General features: G+C 48.6%; 1 protein-coding gene across 4 annotated transcripts in view; it reads left to right on the top strand.

The window, feature by feature from the left end:
- Positions 1-22,629, top strand: part of ZFAND6 (zinc finger AN1-type containing 6) — a 610,641-nt gene that overhangs the window by 93,492 nt on the left and 494,520 nt on the right. For all 4 annotated transcript variants that reach the window (XM_069624177.1, XM_069624178.1, XM_069624179.1 and 1 more), the window contains exon 2: positions 5,452-5,621. In XM_069624177.1, the coding sequence (XP_069480278.1) occupies positions 5,462-5,621 (160 nt within the window). In that variant the 5' untranslated portion in view covers positions 5,452-5,461. The remainder of the gene's footprint in view (positions 1-5,451; positions 5,622-22,629) is intronic.

Raw genomic sequence — 22,629 nt, 5'->3', positions numbered from 1 at the left:
CCCTCAAGTAGGGGTTTCCCATTAGACTTCCATTTCCTAAAAATCTGATTCTTAGCCAGTAATGATGCTTTGTATGTCCAATTTTTTTCTCCAGCTGATGGCTTTAAATTATTTGGGAATAGTTCCAGCAAATATCAGATTGGGAGTTTGCATACCTTCATCCTCCATGGCGACCAATACAGACAGGATATAACACTGTGTATAGCGTAAATCCAGGTCCAGTTTTAATTTCTTCAAGCTTTTACATACCATCGACCAGTTGGAATCAGATATCTGTACGTGTATTTCAGACTCGCATATTTTGCTCCTGCTTTTCCAAAGGAGGTTGCGAGAGTAGGCGGTAATCACAGGTGCAGAGAGAGCAGTTCGTCAACATGACTTGTAGGCCAGGCGGGGCCATGTATCTTGGCATTTAATGGAGAGAAAATAGATGTCAAAATTCCTGTTGCACTTGTGAGGGGTCAGTAATGTGAGGCCGACAACTGCTTGTGGGTTTCTCAGAAGTAACCATTTTATTAAAGGAAAAATGTTCAAATACTTGCTAAACCTACTGTATCATGGAATTCCCCACCTAATCTAGAGACTAAACTGGCCCTCGCACTAAACAAAACATTCAAAATGAATTCTAAACAGAGTGAATAACAACCAGTAATTTGGATGACCTTCACCTGTCCTGGGTAATTCCCTTCCCCAGGATTGTCCAAAGTCAATTTCCACAAATATTCAAAAGGAAAGTCTTCAACCAGTTCTTGTGAATTCACCAAACAAAAATCCACTGGTAACAGTTCTTCAGCTTTCAGTTGAAACTATCCCCTGCCAATTCCAGCCAAGGAAATGGCACCAATGGTAATCCTGGACGTCCTCTTTCCAAGATTGTTTTGCCACAGTTCAAAGAATAGATTAGTAACATCTCCTTCTACAACTCTACAAGTGTTCATAATCTCTGCAGTAAATTTGCTATAATTGTCAGGATGCTTCTTGCGTCGTTGCTTTCCTCTTGACAAACCACTCTTTTACTACTTCTAATGTGGAAACGCACTCCTTGGTTCCACAGCATGCCGCTACTTCAACCAACTTCAATGTGACATCCACTGACAATATTATAAACTAATACAGTTCTGGTATTTCTGCTTCAACTTTATATCTTAGAATGGTTAGGCATTTTAAAGACCAGACACTTCGACATTTACTGGTAGGAAAGGCACTCTTCTTTCCTATGCTCCAAGAAAAGGGAAGCCTCTTTGCTTCTTCTGTCTGCCTTACTGCCACAGGGATAACTTGCCTCTGCTCCCAGACTGTCTGTCGCTCAACTTTAACATTCTCAGCATTACAGGTTATTTGCTCAATCTTCTTACAAGCATCCAACTCCCTTCCACAGCTTTGTTCACACCTTTTTGGTTCCACTAGCCACCCTTACAACTTCATATAACTATGTCACTTGTATCGGAGGACTCTGGACCTTAACATCTTGATTTCAAAAGGGTTTGCTTCACTATAGAAGGGGTTTGGGTAATGCTTGTTCTTATTACAACAACCTCCTGGGTTTAAAGAATATTTGTGCTTAGTGTTACAGGTTTCGGTCATCAAAGGAAAAACACATGTAGTCATACACAATTATACATGTGTATTCCCACGGTTTAACACGGACACTTTCTCGGTCACGAATCAGAATTGTCCATACGCGACCCTCCTTTGCTGTAAGATCGTGTAAACAATTTGGCGTCGTGGTTTTTGGACTAATTTAGAAAGCGTCTGTTTTTATTAGAGAAACGTGACCACTCTGGCAACAACTTGGACAATGGGGAAATGAAATGCTTTTCTTCATAGGCAAGCACATTAACTTTACCAGATGTGCGCGTGATACATTTTTATTGTCTAATAGCTTTCACAACGATGAATAATTTGCACTCGCTTCTACTCTTACGCCAGCCACTTTAGAGCGGTTTACATTTACTGGCAAGGGTTTGAGTGAACCTGAATGCCAAACTTCACTCACCGGCTCCAGTAACACTGCGATTGCAGGCTGCTTCAATTTCCAGACTTCCTCTTCTAAAGCTTTAGGCACATTTGGGACCCACACCCCTCTGCAGCACGGGAGTCTCCGGGCCGGCCACGCCAGCTAGAAGTCTCCTTCACTCCTCTGTCCCTCGGCTTGCTTCTTGCTATGGGCCTCTGGCTTCAGCGCAGTCGTGTCGCTGCAATTGCAGACACTAGGTGCACCTCGGAAGACCTTCACTCTTGGCACGTCTCCCTCGGCGCAGCAATGGCAAGGCAGGGTTTGTGAACACAGGACCCTTTCAGAACTTTTTCAAGTGAAATCTGCTCTCCACGTCCTGGCATCCCTTAAGTGATCACACTTCCTCATGAACGGCCAGCCTTGTGCTTTTCTGCTTCTACTGCCACACTTCCAGTTCCTGCTCCTTCATTCCCTTTCCTGCTCCAGCCTTTTATGCCTCTTAGGTTGGGTAATTGATTTTAGGTGCAGGCCATTATTGTTAATAGCTTGACCCTGGTAAAGGCTGTTGAGCCTAATTCCATGTCCTCTACTACATGCTTTTACAGCCCTCTTCTTCGTCTCAGTCCCTATGGGATTCTGGGGCATGTAGTTCACATTAACAAAGTTGGGTTTTTCGACTTCTCTTATATTTTTAAGGGTAGATTGAATTCCCTTTAATATTTTTAAGAGGGATTGCAGGTTTCAACCTTATTAGAGGAAGGTGCTGTAGAGAAGGCAACACTATTCCTTGTAGTGTACCTTTTGGTATTGAGGGCATTTGATTTTAGGGATAAAGATTAGTTCTTTTGGTATAATGTTTGGATGTTACCTTAGGTTTTACCACCTTAATTTTAACTTAGTCTAACAGTCAGCCGGCATCCGACCAGGGTGCACGTTTCAGAGCTGGCGTCCTGTCCTGCAGGCGAAGACGCTGTCCTCTGCTACCGAAGGCCTGGGAACAGCCTCTGTAGGCCCGATTCGTGGATCTGGAGGGCTGATGGTACGAAGAGGAAAATCCTTTGGTAGACCTGCTCTACCTTCCCCTGGAGGAGCAAAAAAGAAGAGCGATGCGGCTGAAGAGTGCCAGGAACCGGGCCATCTCCGTATCCACTTTGAAGGCCTGGAGGGACTCGCCGACGACCTTTCCAAACAAGTTCTCTGTAGAAGGGCAAGGTGACCTTCCTCTAATAAGGTTGAAACCTGCAATCCCTCTTAAAAATACTAAGGGAATTCAATCTATCCTTAAAATATGAGAAGTGGAAAAACCCAACTTTGTTAATGTGAACTACATGCCCCAGAATCCTCCCCCCCCCCCCCCCCCACTTCAGGAGATCCTGGGGCAGGCTCCAGATCTGTTTGCGGCGACACACTCCAAGTGAAATAAGTTTGCCAGAAGGTTCCACCTGCCGAGGAGCCTGTGGGACGCTTTCTCCTTCCTGTGGTGAAGGACTGTTCCTGTATGCATTCCCTCTCCTGCTATGAGTTACGGACACTCAGACGGTGTCCGTTCAAGATGATACTTATCACCCTGGCGTGGCCAAGCCAGATTTGGTATCCAGACCTTCTCGATCTGTCAGCATCGCTGACAGTCAAGCTGCCAGTGGTTCCCGATCTTCTCACCAGAGAAGGAGGCGCAATCCTGCATCACAACTCTGGAACGCTGAACCTGAGGGTTTGGCTCCTTCAGCCCTAGAGTTTGGATAGGAGTTACCTGCGGACTGCTGAGGTGTCTTCGCCAAGGCTAGAGCGTTGTCGACCTTTAAGTGCTACGTCCCAAGTGGAAGCGTTTCGCTACGTTGTGCCGGTCGCAGAACATTTCCCTGCTGAGGGTCACGGCCCTGCAAATTCTTCCATACTTGCTATCCTTGCAAGGCCGGACTGGTACACTCCAATCAAGGTGCATCTGGCGTCTGTCTCCTGCTACAACAGGTCGCCGGGAAGATGTTCACTTTGGTCTCACTGACTCGTTAACGTGTTCCTCAAAGAACTTTTTCGATCTTTCCCTCTGGTGAAGGCTACTGCCCAGGCGTGGGAACTGTGTGGTTCCGACTAGGCTAATGGGGGCTCCCTTAGAGCATATGCATCAGGCCCTGCTTAAGTTCCTCTAGTGGAAGACTGCTTTCTTTGTGACAATATCCTTCGCCAGGAAGGTAGGTGAGATCCAGGCCCTATCCTGCAAGCAGCCATGCGACTGTCCACGAGTAGATGGTGGTGCTGCAGACACGCCCCTCCTTCATGCTGAAGGTTCCATTGGAATTCCACCTCAACAAACCTATACAGCTTGTAAGTGAAACGGATTCCCAGCCTGACTACGGGGAATATTCATGAGCATATGAATCCATGCCAGACCCATGCTGGAGAACACAAGTTACAGGTAAGTAACTTGTTCCTTCCTTCTACCACCTGCCACCTTCCCTTTCTTTCCCCCTTCAGCTCCTTCCCCCGAACCCCTCAGCGCATAACCTTGGTCTACTCTTTGACACTTCTCTCTCTCTCTCTCTCTCTCTCTCTCTCTCTCTCTCCTTCTGACTTCAGATCTCTTCAACTGCTCGCTCCTGCTGCTATGTTCCTCTTAATATCTGTTGCGCCCATCTTCGTTCTTTCCATGTCACTACCTTCTTCTTTCCTGCCTAGTCTTCCCTCGAATTGACTGTTTAGCTCTCCTTGCTGTCTAATCTTGCCCCTCTTCGCTCCACCTATACATTTTCAGTGTCCTTTCACCCCCTCGTACTTCCATTACATCCTCCTAGCTCCTTCCTTTAGAGTCTGGTCTCCTTTACCACTTGCTTTGTCTTTCATGTGTATTCATGGACTTGCTCCCCTTTCTTCATGCATCTGTCTGCTTCCCCTTCTATGTCCTGCACGCTTAGAACCAGTTCCTTCTGTTCCCAAACCACCTCTCTGCTTCGTCCCACTTTCTCTCCTTCGCCTTGCTGGCCCCTAAGCATTGGAACTCTCTCACTCTATCTTTTAACCCTCTGCTGTGCATACCTTTCAAATAAACCTGAAAATACATTTTCCATCTCCTCTAATAATTTTATTTTTACTCCGCCCCATTCATTTTTCTGTAATGTATTACCCACTTCGTAGCGTCTGTCATTTTTTTTTGTTGCTTTTTTATATAGCGCTTAAGCACCATAAAGATAGAAATGCTAAGGCAACAGTTAGTGGGGGCAGGCAGATTGGTGTTATGGGGAATGAGGCAGGTGTGTGATGGAGTTGGTGTGATGGGAACTGGAAGATGGTATGCAGGTAAGAGGTTTGTGTAAAGCTGGAGGGAATGCATGGAAAAGTATGGAGGCCTTCAAGGTGCTAGGGTGAAGCAGGTAGAGTTGCCCCTCTCTAGGGAAATAGTTGAAACCGGTGACGGGAACATTTTGAGCACACGTAAATATGTGGGAGTGTTTTTGCTATGAGGAAAGATTATCTTTTTAATTTTTTTTTTTTCTTCACAGGTGTCGTCAGATGAACATGGCGCAGGAGACGAATCCCGGGCAGGCACCTATGCTGTGCTCCACGGGCTGCGGGTTTTATGGGAACCCGCGGACTAATGGCATGTGCTCATTGTGCTATAAGGAGCATCTCCAGCGCCAGAATGGGAGCAGTGGCAGGATTAGCCCGCCAAGTGAGTATGATTACCTAACATTACCACACACCCTATGCCCCTAGGTCTATAGATTAACACTAGTATAGCTGCTGCTGTATAGCGGTCTGGACATGTGTTTTTGGTGGTGTGGTGAGTGGCTGCAGAAGGATGGACTATATCTGAAGCTTGATGTGACTTGTGACTAAGCCTTGGAGTCTCCTTAACCTTACGTTGGTCTGTTGTATGAAGGGTATCTGTGGGTTGAACAAATGCAGACCTTCTCAAAGGCGGGCTGCTGTGGCTGTTCTCAGACTGCAATGCTAGCATCACAGTCCAATTGTGTAAATTGTCCTGTTTTTACAGTTAATCTGGTAACTGATGCATTATGGATGTTTATTCACGTGATTTGTTTTAGAGGAACGTCAGAATTTTCTAAACTGCCTGCTCTTGTGGAGTACAGTCTGTAGTAACGTGTGCCCTGGTGGGCCGGGCCGGTCTTTTAGCTTTTCGGTAGTTGCTTAACTTGTTTATACAAGATTGGCCTGCGTGAAGCAGGGTCGGACTGGGCCATAATTGTCTCGGGCACCAATGAAAAAGTGGCCCACAGTTCCAAATGGCTATTCATTTCTTTTGTGACAGTGTTTGAATAGTCACCTATGTTTATTTATTTTAAAGTGCATTGCAAATTGTGCATTTTAAAGAATATTTATTCAGATACACTGAAACTACTAGCCACACAGTGAATTAACTCCTCAAACTGGCCAAGAAAGTGGTCCACTTTGACCAAAAAAACAGGCCCACACCAGCATTTTGTGTTTTTGGTTCGCGATGGGCCTAATGGCCTATAGACCAGTCCGAGCCTGGCATATGAAGGTATCTGCCTATTGTGGGAGGAGTTTGTCTGTCGTTAGCTTTGTTTAATATTAGTGTTTTGATGGGCGGGTGGTTACAGTTGGGAACAGTAAGGCACTGCTCTGCAGATCAAAAGAATTGTTTGAGCCAGAGGGAAAAAGAATCACGGTATATACCATTTGAATGCAGTCAAAGAAAGAGGAACTAGAGGTGAGGATGTGAGACCCAGCAAATAGTTTAGGAGTGTGGCATGCGCCCAAAGAGGGAGCAGAATTTAATAAACACAGAGTTGCACATGTGAGACAAGGTAAAAGGTGACAAACATAGTGCACGTAATTCAAATACAAATAAAATGTTCATATTTGAAAGTAAGCAAAGACATTTTGCAGATGTGATGTTCTAGACCACAGTAAGTTGTAGAGGGGGAGACAACACACCAAGGTTATAGGGTATGAGGGGAAGGTGGGAAGGTGAGTGGAACCAGAGAGGAACGAGGGATTAGCAAGATCCACCTTGGACTATTCTTTGTAAAGGCGTGCAGAGGGTACTGTCTGTTTGCATCTTTGTTTACTTTTGTGTGTTTCTGTAATTCACTTTCTTTTAAGGGCTGACCTGGCGTCTTTGGTGGGTAAATTAATTTAGTCCGCTTGTCTGTTAACGCGTGCATTACCCGATTTTTGTGGGTATGTAGTTTAGTCTGCTTGTCTGTTAACCTTGTAGCAGTGGACGAAGTGTACGAAAAGAAGTAGTGGAACCATTTTCCCTGCTGGTCTACCCCCACTCCCCACAAACCCCATTGCTGCTCCCCCTCCCAATCCAAACCCCCAAACTAACACACCTGCTATTTATGGGAATGTTCAGTGCAGTGCGCTGAAGTGCAAGCTTCAACTTCTTCCCACACTTTTATTTTAAAACTAAACCATTCCAGAGCGGTTTCTTTTGAAAATTAAAGTATAGGAGCACCGCTCCCGCCCACTTCGACCTCTGCCTTGTAGTGCATTACTGATGGCGGTGGTGAGTTTGTTGGTGCTTTTTCTAGCGATTATTTGTTCTTCTCATATACTCATTGTTTTGTGGCAACAGCCACAATACTGTATACCCACACAAGAGGCAGTTCTTGCAGAGGGCCCCCAGGACATTCCCAGACCTTCTATTCCACACCTCTGTGGCGAGTTACTATGTGCAGTTCTGACCTTGTAGTGGGGACAGTCTTAGCTTCTCCGTGGGTAGTTAAAGGAGCTGATGTTCTAGCATTGGAACAATCGAGAGGAGTGGTTTTATTTTTCTGGAAAGATTGTATGTTATACTACATCCCAAAACAGGTTCTCCTTTCGTTCCCTTGAAACAAATGTTCTTCCTTGAGAACTCCCTGGTTGTCATGGAGGCAATCTCCCTATCCTTGAAAAACCCTACAAGGTCTTTCCAAGAGTAGGTCACTCCTTCCTGTTTCATTTTATGGACTATCCCTGCTGATATCTCTGACCAGTTCATTGGAAAGCACATAAGTGTTTGGCATATACCTGGCTAGTGAGAGAATCCTCATCCAAAGCAAAATACAACTATCAATTTCTGCTACTGCAAAAGAATACATGGGTATTCATCCCCTTCATGGTGGGGAACGTGAATGCATATCCAACAACTTGACAAATTCAACCCCTTCTGTGTTGTATTCATTAAGAGTATATATGCATTCCTACTATACTCTTTGTCTTCATGACCATCATGCTCATGTCTGTCTTTACTGTATACATAATTAATATTGGTGTGATTTGGGGAGTTCACCACGGGAAATATTCTTAAATTCATACATTGAAGGGTGTTCCAGATACCATTAAAAATACTGTCCTGTTACCACCAAGACACCTGTCCTACATAAAACCGTCTTTTCCTTCGTTGTACACCCATATTTCAGTTTTATCACAATTGGGTCAATTAGCAGAGTTCCCACATCATTACTATGTGCCGCCCATAAGTGTTCTGATAAATCCTGTAATTCTACTGCTAGGGGTCTGCTGCGTGCCATTATAATGCGATTACTTGGGTCATTTATGGTCATGCGCACCTCATTCGGGGAACAATAAATAGTTGCATATAATGCCTTCAATGAGTCAATCCCCAGTAAATTCTCTGGACATTTGTCTGTTAACAGCCACCTGTTGTTCCATTTTACCCCTTCTATTTCTGCTTCTGTATTTTTACTTATTGGGGTTACTATGGGTTCCCAGCCAAACCCCAGTGTCTTGCTTACTCCCGATAGTGGCACTGAGGGGATGGTCTTGACCGTCTGCAGAACTTTCCAGCTCCTATATCCACCAAACATGTCACTGCGGGGAGGCTGTCCCAGTCGCACAGATACATAAGGACCCTTTTGGTTGACGGCCACAGACACTGCTCCCCCAGTTCCACCTCGGCTCCCTCACATTGAACCACTAGTCGGGCCCTGGAATCTTCCTGTTATATTCCTAAACAAAACAGTCTTCGCCTTCGCATTGTTCAAATTGCATCATTTGTCTGGGCCCTTGGTCCAATATGTTTGGACCTGGTGGCGAAAAATGTGCTCTAGGTTCAGACATCATTCCTTGTTGCGGCATTGCCTGTCTTGGCCCACCTCGTGGGACTCCCCTTCCTCGACCAGCGCTCTCCAGACACTGGGTTTTCCAATGATCTAGCTTTTTGCAGAAAGCGCAAACATTCAGAGCCAGGCCGTCAGGGCGTGAATATGTACTTAACCTGGCCAGTGCCCGGGTTCTGGTTTCCCCAAGGTCTACCTCTGTTCTACTGGTTCCCTCTAAACTGCTGCGGACTCGGGTGTAACACGTGTGCATAAGTACCTTATTTTTAAGTTCCTTTTTTCGGCTTGCGCCTTGGTCTGGAATTATCCATGCGTCTGGTATACTTTTGGTTATGTGCATGAGTTCCTTACGGGTCAGGGGAACATATACGCAAGTCCTTACTGGCTCGTTAATAGGATTATTACCTGGTGTGGGCTGACATTCCCAAAGCGGATAATTTCCTCCCTCTCCAGTTCCCTTTTCTAAGGGATCTTTAGGTAGTATGTATACGTATGTTAACCTTTTTTTTTTTTAAATTCCCACTTCCTTTTTATTTTGCTTTTCCATGCAGGTCTACATCCAAACTTACCTCAGTTCCTAAGAAGTTTTCTGTCCCTACCAGATCATAGTTTTCATTTTGGCCTTGTGAATTAATCAAATCTTGGGTATCACTTACTAGTTAGTTGTTCTGCCCAATTGAGTCATGATTCCTTCTACTGCTTTGGCGACTGACTCCCTGACGGCTTGCTCTTTCGCCTTTTCTGCCAAATCCTTACCTATTGTCCAAACTTCCTCCAGCCTCTCTCGTCGTTCGGCTCTTTTTCTTTTGTGTTCTTCCGCTTGTTGCTCCTGTCGTTGTTCCTCTTGACATATGTCATTATTACTTCCATATATTCCCACAACTGTCTAGTGGTCCGTGCTACGTCCATCCCTTCTACTGCATCTCGATAGCCTGCCGGGAGCTAATCTTGTATCGCACATTGCTTTCTGTTAGTCATACTAGTCAATCAAGGTCTTAGCTACTCATTTGAACACCATAGGTCTTAATTTTTCCAATTTATCCTTAACATTTCCCATCTTTTCTCCATAACGGTCCTTTGCTATACTTTCCAATTCCTTGTTCCTCTCACTAGCTATCAGAGTAGCCCTTACTGGACCTACCTCGCTGGCATCTGCACTATATTTCATGTGGTACTTACCTTCTCCCACAGCTGTTATCGCTGGGGCCGTAGCTCCCGGAAATAAGTCGTTCGTGATTTTCAGCTTCCCACGTTCTGTCCTCATATCGGGGTGCTGGTATGGATGGGTACATGCCTCCATTTTCCTTTTATCAACATTAGTCTATCCATCTGGTCACACTTGTCCTGAACTTCCCTGTTGTTGAATTCCCTTGCCTTCTGTATCGCAGACTGCTTCTATTGCTTCCTCTCATTTTTGTTGTGGGCATTTTTCTTTCTTATTGCTTCTACTCGCCATAGTCTCAAATTGTGCCAGGCGGACCCGTCGTTTCGTCAGTTCTATTTCTACAGTTGCTATAGAATCCAAGTAAAATGTACCATGTTCCGTCCATTTATGTTCTAATGACCCTTTATTTATTCAGTCCATTGTTTAAGAATAGATTAGAGTTTAGTCCATGTTTGATTAACATTTCGAATGCTGGGGTTTCTTCGAGAGGGGCATAACGTGGCTGTTATTCCCCGCCCGTGAGATATTAAGTTCCCCCTTGTTCTTTTATCAGTGAGTAGTAAATAACAAAACAATACTCAAACCATACCTACTCGGATCGGTCCCAACATAACTTTCATCTTTTACTTCCTTACTTAATTTATTATCTAAAATGATCTACAAAACAGACCTCAAACTGATACGTACCAAATAATCGATACGCCTTGTCAACGCCCTTACCAACCATGTTCCTAATTCACTCGCCTCCTATGGGGTCTTCGCCCGAAGAGCGACAGCCTGCTGTCCCATCGTCTGGCGGGACTGGCGGAGGAAGGGTAACGCGTCGTTTGCAGCCAATGGTGCGTCTTCATTTGTTGGGGCCCCAATACCATTACCCCTCCAGCCTCGCCCTGGAAGGCCTCACCCAGTGAAGGGCTGCCGCTCCTTCGGGTCCCTTCGTGGTTGCCAGAAATGAGGGTACACTTTCGCTCGCCCCACTCCAGTCAAGTGAACCCAAATCAGACTCGGACGGCTAGTCAAGTCAGGTAATTTATTAATCTTTCGCGAAAGGGCTGGAGACTCGGCGTTCTCAAGTGAGAACAGGAGAGTGAGCTGACAAGCATTGAATTTGTGCACTTTATGTACATTTCCTACAACCTTGGTTTCAATAGCTGGCACGTACACAGGAAGGAATTTGCATAGGCATTTAGCATTTAGTCACGTAGTCTACCCATATCTCTTTTCCATGCGAAGTTTCTCGTAAAAACACATTCCTGTAGTGAGCAAAGAAGCCTGCAGCTGCACGAACACCAAGCTTCACCCACGCCCTAGGCGGTTCACTTCGGGGATTTCTCTCATGTGGTTCGCGATTCATGTGTATCTGGCCGTATCAAGCCTTCACTGCCCTCTACCCTTGCCCTCTTATCAGAACACTTGATGCATGATTTACAAGAAACAGGATTCTGCAACAACGTCCAACCGCACACCATCACCCCTCTTGTCTCCGGGGCCATGGAGGATTAATCTTGCTTTGACATGAGCACAACCTTGCCACTTTCCATATCCACACATTCCCAGACCTCTTCTATTCCACAACTGTGTGGGGAGTTACTATGTGCATAGCTTCTCCTTGGGTATCAAAGGAGCTGATGCTCTAGCATTGGAACAATCTAGTGGAGTGGCTTTATTTTTTCGTTTTTTTGATTTATTTTTTTTTTCTTACCCACTCTTACTATAATTGTTCTTTTTATAACGCCCTTAATACCGGGAATCAGTAAGCGCGAGCCCGGGATTCGAAACTGTGTTGCTATGCGTTGTCTTAATTCAAAGACAAACGTGTTGCCTCTGAGCTATCCTTCTGTCTCTGATTATTGTGATATTAGAAAAAAATGCAAAATTTAATGTATGAAAGAACAAATTTTAGGAAAATTTACCAAATCGGGTAAATAGCATGTAGAATGCTAGTGTTGGTTTTGGCAGGCGGCCAACTAAAACGTGAAACCACGTAACTTCAGCATATGTTAAAACCAAATGGGATTCAAACGCATTTCTTGATCACCATAAATGCAGCTGTTACAAGTTTTCAGTGCTTTAGAAATGTAATCGCATACTAACGTTGCTAAGTGGCACCTGCGTCAAAAGATTTAGAAACCTCCTGGTATCTTTATCAAAGTTGTAAACACTACTGTCTCCACGCGTGCTCTGAATCCTGCAACACTAACATTGAAGAGCGAGGTCTTCCTCATTTTTAAATAACTATAATATATTGCATGCCTAACATGTTTATTAACTTCCTAGAATGAAAGGCAATTGCACCAAAGATGTTTACCTTTATTAGCATAGGTGAAACTGAAGATATTGGTCAGATGGGCAGCTTTAATATAGTGTGTAAACAAGGACGCTGTCTTTTTAAGATCGCAGAGGGGTCCCATCATGCACTCTCTTCTGGCAGTTTAGGTTAATTCTTTTTCGATCTGTGAAAGGATCCTTGAATACTTTACTAGTGGTGAAACAGGCCCTACAGATAAGGTGGGCGTTGTATTGTACTTGTCATTTGTATAGCACCCTTTTACCATTTTAGTTTCAATGCGCTATTAGTGGGAGCACAATCGGAGGACCGAAGTCCAGTGTTGGAGGTTGTATTAGTGGTCCATTAGGGCTCGCAATAAATAAGTTACGAGTAGTCCAAAAAGGAGTGCACACTAGGCAAGCAGTAACTTTTGTTACAGTTGATAAACTGGCTCACAACAAATACTTTTATATCACTTATAGATGAAAATGTTTCTAGTTGTATACACATTCTAACTTCTTGGTTCTCGCAAAGCTGAATGGTTAAACTACGTCCTACCTCCTATGCTTGGAACGCTAGTTAGGCATGATTGGAGCAAACAGACCAACCCTCTCCGGACGCCCCCCCCCCCCCCCCATCCCCCCCTGCGCAGTGCCTTCCGCTCCTCCCTTCAAACAGTTTGCAATTAGTAATAACATAATTGTGCTGACCCCCGGGTCTGTCTTAGTCTGCCATTGGCCAGCACCAGGAAGAAAGGAACATGAGACACCCTGAACCAGTGGGAAGGGAGTCATTTACATGGAACATGCCAGATGTTAAACTTTCCAAACACTGCTGCGGACACTCTGTGGGCTTACTTTCAAGGGACACCAAAATGTACTGTCTGATTGGCTCTTCTTGGAACGCCCCTCATTCTGCATCCTTGTTCCCATACCCATTGGCCATGGGGCGATTTGAAACCGCCTTGGAGCCTTGCAAGAGTCTCTCTGGAGTCAGTCGGTCTCCCCAGCTCCCACGAGTAGTCGTGGGACTGGCTCGCTGACCTTGATTTCATCACCTATGGTGCCCCCATAAAGTGTGCGTGCCTGCAGTTGTCACCTCCCTTGCTTTTATGTGGCAGGTTCCCTGGTGTCCAGAATGTGTGGTACACAGTATTCTCCTCCCCATTACCACCTCTTATGGTGTGTTCCGCCCCCCTTATTCCAGTAATAAGTTGGTGCGCGCCCCCCTGTCTGGTGCTGAATTGGCACCTTCTTCACAAGGTCCTAGAGTGCGATTTAGAACATGTGCATTTGCCCAATAAAGGCTTATCTGCGCTGGCCAGGCTCTGTGTGGTATACAATATTCTCCTCCCCATTACCACCTCTAGTGGTGTGTTCCGCCCCCCCCCCCTTATTCCAGTAATAGGTTGGTGCGCGCCCCCCTGTCTGATGCTGAATTCGCACCTTCTTCACAAGGTCCTAGAGTGCGATTTAGAACATGTGCATTTGCCCAATAAAGGCTTATCTGCGCTGGCCAGGCTCTGTTAGAGAAGCATCCTATGCGGTCAGCCATGTGGATGGGTGCTGAGGGGTAGGGTTGTCAGTACTAGAGACTGGCTATGTCAGCCACAATGATGCAGGGCTGCTTTGCGCTTTATAAATGGAAATAAATAAATACATGTGTTCAGTGTGCCTGAATTTATTGTAGGTCTCTGCTGCATTCTGCTGTCAAAGGTGTTGAGGTGTAGTCCGGTGTAAGTATGCAGAGAATTATGTAAAGAGCATGACCAAATGTATTTGTAGTCCTTGCTGTATACTGCGATGTGTGGATAGCCATGCCTGCTGCCAGTGGTGTGGTGCATTATACGTCTCTTGCTGCCATAGATGGCGTTTTGTTGTTGGGGCGCCCTCTCGGGTACGTGGTGTCTTCTGTTGGTTCTAGAGCCTGTGATAGAAACTGATAGTAGCAGAATTTGCCGTAGGGGCACATGGGCTGGGCTTCCAGCATCTTCTAGGCGGGTCGGGTGGTGGGTCGGGTGGCAAGCCTACCCTTATATTGAATGCTTACTGATTATTTGAAGGAGGTACCTTTAACAAGGGTTGCCCGCCCTACGGTTCTTTGCTTAGTACCTATTCCTTTCAGTTTCATGCTGTGGTGGTGTCACACAGGACACTCCCACCTGTCCTGGTGGATAGGGTTCTGGCTGTGGCGGTCTGGCTTCGAATTCCCTCTAGTGCAGGGGTGCACAACTGATTTTGACAGAGGGCCAAAAGTACCTTACATGATGGCTATAGTGGGCCAAAAAGTAAATGTGGGTGGAGCGGTAGGCGCGGTGGGGCGTGGTGTGGCAGGAGGCTTTTTCAACCCCCTATTTTTATTAAACACTATGCCCCATAGCCCCCACCCCTCAAGCAAACACTATGCCCCATGGCTCCCACCCCCAAACACTATGCCCCATGACACCCACCCCTCATGCAAACACTATGCCCCATAGCCCCCACCCCTCAAGCAAACACTATGCCCCATGGCTCCCACCCCCAAACACTATGCCCCATGACACCCACCCCTCATGCAAACACTATGCCCCATGGCCCCCACCCCTCATGCAAACACTATGCCCCAAGATACCCACCCCTCATGCAAACACTATGCCCCATGGCCGGACCCCTCATGCAAACACTATGCCCCATGGCCGGACCCCTCATGCAAACACAATGCCCCATGGCCCGACCCCTCATGCAAACACAATGCCCCATGGCCCGACCCCTCATGCAAACACAATGCCCCAAGACACCCACCCCTCATGCAAACACTATGCCCCAAGACACCCACCCTCATGCAAACACTATGCCCCAAGACACCCACCCCTCAACCAAACACTATGCCCCATGGCACCCACCCCTCATGCAAACACAATGCCCAAAGGCACCCACCCCTCATGCAAACACTATGCCCCAAGACACCCACCGCTCAAGCAAACACTATGCCCCATGGCCCCGACCCCTCATGCAAACACTATGCCCCAAGACACCCACCCCTCAACCAAACACTATGCCCCATGGCCCCGACCCCTCATGCAAACACTATGCCCCAAGACACCCACCCCTCATGCAAACACTATGCCCCATACTCATACAGACCCCAACCCCCCCACCCCTGCATACAAACTAACAAGTATACACCATGCACCCATACAGACCCGAACCCCCACCCCCCAACTCAGCACACAAACCCACAAACATACACCATGCACCCATACAGACCCGAACCCCCCACCCCCAACTCAGCACACAAACCCACAAGCATACACCATGCACCCATACAAACTCGAGCCCCCCCAACTCGGCACACAAACTCGCAAGCATGCACGCATACAGACTCGGACCCCCCACATCTCAACATACACTGAACGTGCACACAACAACAACAAACATTCAGGCAGACCCGACCCCACCCCTCCATCCCCCGCACCCCCACCCTCCCAGCATCTCAACATACACTGCACTTGCACACAAACACATTCAGGCAGACCCGACCCCACCACCCCGCCACATCTCAACATACACTGCACTTGCCCACAAACACACTCAGGCAGACCCGACACACACCCCACACCCGCATCTCAACATGCACTTTCACACAACAACAAACATTCAGGCAGACCCGACACACACCCCCCCCGTCCGCATCTCAACACACACTGCACTTGCACACAAACACATTCAGGCAGACCCGACACACACCCCACCCCCGCATCTCAACATACACTGAACTTGCACACAAACACATTCAGGCAGACCTGACACACACCCCACCCCCGCATCTCAACATACACTGAACTTGCACACAAACACATTCAGGCAGACCTGACACAAACCACACCCCCGCATCTCAACATACACTGCAGACATACAAATACAAACACACCCATAGACACCCCCCCACCTCCGCATCTCAACATACAATGCAGACATACAAATACAAACACACCCATACACACCCGACACACACCCCCACCTCCGCATTTCAACATACATACAAAAACAAAAAACACAGGACGGAGCCGAGACACACACACAAACCTACAGCCCCCCCACCATGTACTTACCCAGACGTCCTGGAACGCTGGCGAGGCTTCTGGCACTGCCCAAATCGTTTTGGGTTGGGTGTACCTCTACATCTGTGCACCCCGGTGCACAGATGTAGAAGTATACCCAACCCGAAACGATTTTTAGAAATGGAGGGACAGATGCAAAACAAGAGCCTCTTGCTTTGCATCCGTCCCTCCATTTTTAAACATCTTTTTTCTCCGGCTTTTATCCGGGCCGCCAGAGAGAGACAGTATGGATGGAACAAAGGGTCATCCATACTGCCCCTCTTCTGTGCGGCCCGTGGGGGGGGTGGGGATTGCTCAGCCCCGACTTCATTCTGCCAGGGGTGTGGGGGGAGGAGGGCCCCGCTGCCCCCCCTACTCTGCACCCCTGCCAGGGCAGATTAGGTCACTGAGCCCCAGCTTCCCTGGCAGCATACACACACACTGCGTGACTCACGGCCCGGCAAGGAAAACGAAGACTTTCTTAATGGAGGGCGACCTTTGCTGCTTGCGGGCCGCCTTCCATTAGGAAAGTCTTCAACCCTGCCGGGCCGCATCCAGCAGCATCACGGGCCGCACTTGGCCCGCGGGCCGTATGTTGTGCACCCATGCTCTAGTGGATCTCAATCTGTACGATTGCAATAGTGATGTCTGTGGTTCTACTGCTATTTTTGCGAGCTGCCTGCTTTCTGTACTTGCCTGGTCCAGTCATTAGTTAGCCATGTGACATGTGAGAAACCGTGTCTCACCTGCTAGTCCCCGGGGATCTGTCATCCAGGTGGCCAGGACACCGCCATCGCTATTGGAACCAGTTCCTGGGGATGTACTAGTGCGGGAGGATCACCTGGATGAGGGGTGGTGGGGCCACCTTTGGGGAGTGGAAGTGGGGTCACTGAAGGGCGAGAGGTGGTATCCCCTTCCTTATAACATTCTTTCCTAGCCAGTAGGATACCTAGAAACTCAAACCCTCCCCCCCCTTCTTTCCGACACAAACACTTTCTCACAGGCAGTTAATCGTGAGCAACAATGGACTAACACCAGAGCCTTATGCTTGACATGTCCCAACACAAGGGTTTGGCAATTACTGCTAATTACACACACCTGACTTACATCACACTTCCCTGCATGGATAAAAGGCGGAGCATGAAAGCACACTCTGAGCAAGGCAAAACGCACAAGGAAGCAGCAATTCCACGAAGGTAGTTTAAACCGGGGAAAGGCAGCGAGATCAGAGAGGACGACAATGAGGGATATACCTTGCCCTTTTCAACCCAAAACCGCAAACAACAAACATTGAGGAAAAGAAACAGAAGACCAGGAATTGCAGCTGACTAATGGTGTGGTGTGTGTGTCAAAGGTACACAGGGCCCTCCTGCACTGATAGCCAGGGTGGGGAGAAGCAATTGATGCTTCGAGGCAGGGAGGGAGGAAGCTTTATTATTGTTGGAGAATTCTCTCATCTTACCCTCCATCTCCTCCCTTGTTGCAGGGTCCCTCGGCAAATGCTCCGGGTACTTCTAGCCCCACACCCCCCTAATTCCAGCTGCATAGATAATATTTGTGGTCTGCTATTCCCATGGGCCAACATCTATCTCCTTAACTTTTCCCACTAGCGTGGCAGAGACCCAGATATAATCAATTCTGGACTGTCCCGTGAACTTCGGAGAGAAAGGTATACCCCTCCGAATTCCCTTTTGAGTTCCCTCCAGACATCCCTCAGACCCAAATCCGCCATTCTATCACTCAGTCCTGACGAGGCCAGTCCCCCCCCCCCCCCCACCCCCCCACCCCCCCACCCCCACGCGTGCTCTCCTGGTCCCTTCCGATCTATCTTTGGCCTTATCCCAAGCTATGTTTAGATCACCCATTAAGATTCTGTCCCCTTGCCCACTCCCCTATCTTCCCCAGAATATCACAGAGGAAGAGATCTTGTCCTGAGTTAGGTGCGTAGATGACCTATTGTATATGTCTCCTCTGAAATTTTACCCCCCACAATTATGAATCTGCCCTCTTTGCACCCAAGCGTGTCCTCAACTCAAAAGTTGACCGTGCTCCTCATGGCCAATGCCACCCCTCCCGCCTTCGTGAGGCCCGATACCTGGAATATTTGGTCGAATCCCCTCGGCTTGAGTCGGCCCTGATCCTTACGGAGCAAATGTTTCCTGCAACCCCCGAAAGTCCGGTTTACCCCGGTTCGTCAATTGCTCCAGCTTTTTTTCTTTTCAGCGGGGAGTTGAGTCCCGTGATGTTATGGGTTACCCACTTGAACCGTGATACCTCTCCAGCTCCTGCTAAAAGTATCCCCCAATGCTTCGCCTCAATCTGTTTTTGCCCGACCAAGTTGCTGGGAACGTTTGCATCTATTTCACCCCTTGAGCCACACCCGAGGAGATCGCCTTAGTCACCCCCCACCCCCACCTTTCCCCTGAAGGCCTGAACTGAAGGTCTTCCCTTCTCCCCCGTTCCCTTCACAGGCTTTCTCGCCCTTATCGCTCCCATGATGTTTGCCCGGAGCTCCTCCTCTCCCCCTCAGAGCCATGAAACAGCTTTTTTGTCCACCACCCCTCACCCCTCATAATTGACCACTGCCCGAGTCAGTTCTCCTCAATCTCGGCTCCCCCTCCCCTGCTGGCTCTGCCTCACCTCCTCTACCGGAAGGCTTCCGAAGAGCGGATTTCCTCCTTTTCCCCTCACCCACTACTGACCATTCCCACGGTCTTGAGTCTCACCCCCCCTCCTTTCTCAGGCGATCCGCCTGGGCCTGCCACTCCCCGACCACGATCCGGCTCCTGATCCAATTCAACTTGCAATAAGTCTGCGCCTTCCTGCATCGTTATGTGCTTCTGCGAGCCCGCCCACTCAAACAAAAGCCCACTTATATTTGATTCCTCTTTCCTTGAGTTTTGAGGTCAGCGGGCTCCATTGACGCAGCTTCAGTAAGGTGCTGGCGGCGAGATCTTGAAATAGTTCTACCCGCTGACCATTAAATGCAAGTGGCTTTTTGTCTGGCCGCCCTGAGAACTGCTTCTTTCTGGGCATAGCTTGTAAATGCGGCCAGCACATCCAGCGGTCTCGCTTTCGAGGTAACCCACTCTGTGGACCCTGTGAAGCTCTATCTTGTCAGGGGAGCAGATCCGCGAAGATTTTCCAGACGGTCTCCTTCAGGTTCCGATCATGTACCGACTCCGGCAAAAGCTTCAGTCTAATATTGATCCTTCGGGATCTGTTTTCCATATCTTCCATTCTTAACTCCCGGTTTCGCGTCGCTGTGTCCAACCTCTCGATTGCCTCGCTATCCTCTGTTGTTTCCATGCCCTTCTCTTGTAGGCCTCTCTCGATTGTCCGTTCTCTCGCCCAACTGCCCTACTTCCTGCTCGATTTCAGCCATTGCCTGGTTGATGTCAGAGCTCATCAATTGAAATTGGTCCTGGAATGTGCTGCTCAGTGAGGCCTGAAGGGAAAGCATCTCTCCTCACAGGTCTTGGCGAGATATTTGTGCGGCCCCATCTGCGCTCTCTGGGATGTGCTCCTGTCCCAGAGATCCCCCTTGCGTGGCCCTACGGTCGTCGGCGGAGTCTTTGTTTGCCCACAATGATACAAGGGGACCCGACATATCCGCCTCCGGGACACCATCTTTGTCTTGTTTTTGTTCTTGGCTGCCATAATCACAAGATGCAAACCAGTATGGATGCCCTCTGAGCTCCGCCTTGATCGTCCGGGAATCCCTTGCGATTCTTCACCCAGAGCAGTGCCCTCGGTCTTAGCCTATCGCCCCCAGTGTAGCATTAGGGACTAGTTGCACTTTTTATTGCCCTTTATAATTCTTTGCCAGATGTAACTCGGGCGCGATGTCATTAGTGTCTTGAGTGCCACAGTGGGAGCTAGGTGAGTTTGTCTGTGGGAAAGACGTGCTTGGCCAATTCCACAGCCAGCTAAGAAGATTGATGCCTGCCCAAGTTCAGATTGCTGTGTTGAGCTCTGCACTAGATGCGACCATAGGGGGGGGGGGGCAGCCGATGCCCGCACTGAGCACGCAGACCCCTTCCAAGCTTGCTTATGCTAAGGGGGGGGGGGTGGGGCTGGTGCCGCTCACCCCCTGCTCCAGCAGCCGGTGCAAGGTGCGCCAGACACCTGGGGGGAGGGTGGTCTGCGCAAGACACGCCTGCGATTGCCAGCTGCCAGTCCCCCCACCCCCCCAAGCCACCCCAACCCCTCACGTCCTCTCCCCGCCGTATGCTCCTCTTCACATCGGGCCCCCCGCGGGCCAGAGCCTTCACAATCCTTGCTCACAACTACATCCTTTTGTCAGCGGCCCGCGCACCCCAAACTCGGGCGGAGCTACGACCCCCGCTCTCCGCAGATGTGGCGGTGGCTGCAGCAGGCCCCTCCGGGTCCCGGTCTGTTAAGTCCTTCTTGGGGATCCGGAGCCCCTGCGCTAAGCTTGATTCCGTCGGCAGGGGGGGCCGTGCAGAGGCGGCCCTCTGATCCTCCCCCCCCCTGCCCTCCCAGCCTGCCAGCCGAAATCTCTCCACCTAGGTCCGGTGCGGATGTGCAGCGGCAGAGGAGGCACGCCATTCGGCCGGCACTTCGGCTGCACCAGGAGGGCAAAGCTTACCCTCCGGTATACAGGAGGGGGGGGGAGCGTGTTGTCAATGCCTACCGGAATCACGGGCCGCAGCTCTATATTTTTGTGTGCCCGTCTGCCTGGGAGGGGTGGTGGATCTGCCTAATCCAGGAGAGGAACACCAGAGCGCCGTTGACACCAGTCTAATAAGTGTTGGCGGCCATCTTGGAATCTCAAGGGCTGTTTTTTTAAGGGGGGGGGGTGGGGTGGTCCTCCAGGTTTGCTCAAGGTGATGCTTGAGGGTTTTGAGCAAGGCGCGGGTACCACTTTTGGTGGGGGGGGTCAATTGTCAGGAGGGGTGATGGGATTTGAAGCAGGGGGGTCATGCTTCAGAACCAACAGTCTCAAAACCCACCTTCAAGAAGTTTTTTCTTCACAACACCTAGCCCGTCATGTCACCCCATGCACCACCTCGCTCGCTAGATGCCGCCTGCGCATCTCTTCCCTTCCACCCGGTACAGCTGTACCCCCTCATCTGTCCCCCTCTGTACTGTATCCTACTATATATCTGTTACCTCTATAAAGCGCCCCGTTATATATCTGTATTGGTGTATAACTCTAAAGTGCTCAGTTGCTTCTCAAAGCTAGTCAGTGCTAAATAAATACCATAATAACCACGGTTAAATCGATGGAGGGGTGTCCTTTCTTGCGAGAGAGATCTGGAAGAGTGAAAAGTAGGGAATTGGCCAGGTCTAGATTTACTTTTTTAAAATTTTATTCCAATGAGGGAGGGTGGCTGGGGTAGATTTGATTGTTGGTAGTGTTTGAGAGTGGGGAAGCTATTGAAGTGAGAATGGGATAGGGTGTTGATTAGTCTAGATGAGTGGGTGAGGCATGAGAGGGGGACCAGGCATGCGTCAAGGGTGTGTTCTGCGATGTGGTTCGGGTGTGAGATCAATTGTGATGGACCGAGACCTTTGAAATTGTGGTCTTTGAGGGAGCGTGTCATGGGGTTGGCGGAGACATCAAACATATGTTGAAATCTCCTAACATAGTGAGTGCAGGGTGCTGAATCGGCGTGGGCGAGAGTCGTAGAGCATTGTCTGTCTCTGTTGTAGCCGGGTGGTCTGTATAGAAGGAAACTGGGTGACTGAAGGGCTGAGGCGGAACTTAATGTGGAAGGATTCACATTTGGTGTCGCCAGTAAGAGACTGTGGAAATTGACGGGCGATGTTTTTGCAGGATGGCTAGGTCCCCTGCTCTGCTGGGACTCTTGTGTGCGAGCAGGGAGTAGCCGGGATAGAAAGATTTGTGTGCGATGGAGTTGAAATCATCAGAGAACAAAGGTCCCGTGATGAATAGGAAGTCTGGATCTTCAGTCGATGGGATAAAAAATGTGTTTTTTTGTCGACTGACTATGCAGGATAGAAGGGGGGGGGGGGTTTGCTGACCAGTAGAGTAGGCATTGGTAGCAGTACGGTCTGAGCGCTTTGCAAGGTGCTTAAGGGGCACAGGAGTATGCAGGAGGGGGATGGGGGGGGGCGCTGCAG

This window comes from Ambystoma mexicanum, chromosome 11, assembly GCF_040938575.1.
Source record: "Ambystoma mexicanum isolate Mex_15411 chromosome 11, UKY_AmexF1_1, whole genome shotgun sequence".
Classification (NCBI taxonomy): domain Eukaryota; kingdom Metazoa; phylum Chordata; class Amphibia; order Caudata; family Ambystomatidae; genus Ambystoma; species Ambystoma mexicanum.
Note: the sequence above shows the minus strand (reverse complement) of the source record. Positions and strands in the feature narration are given on the sequence as shown.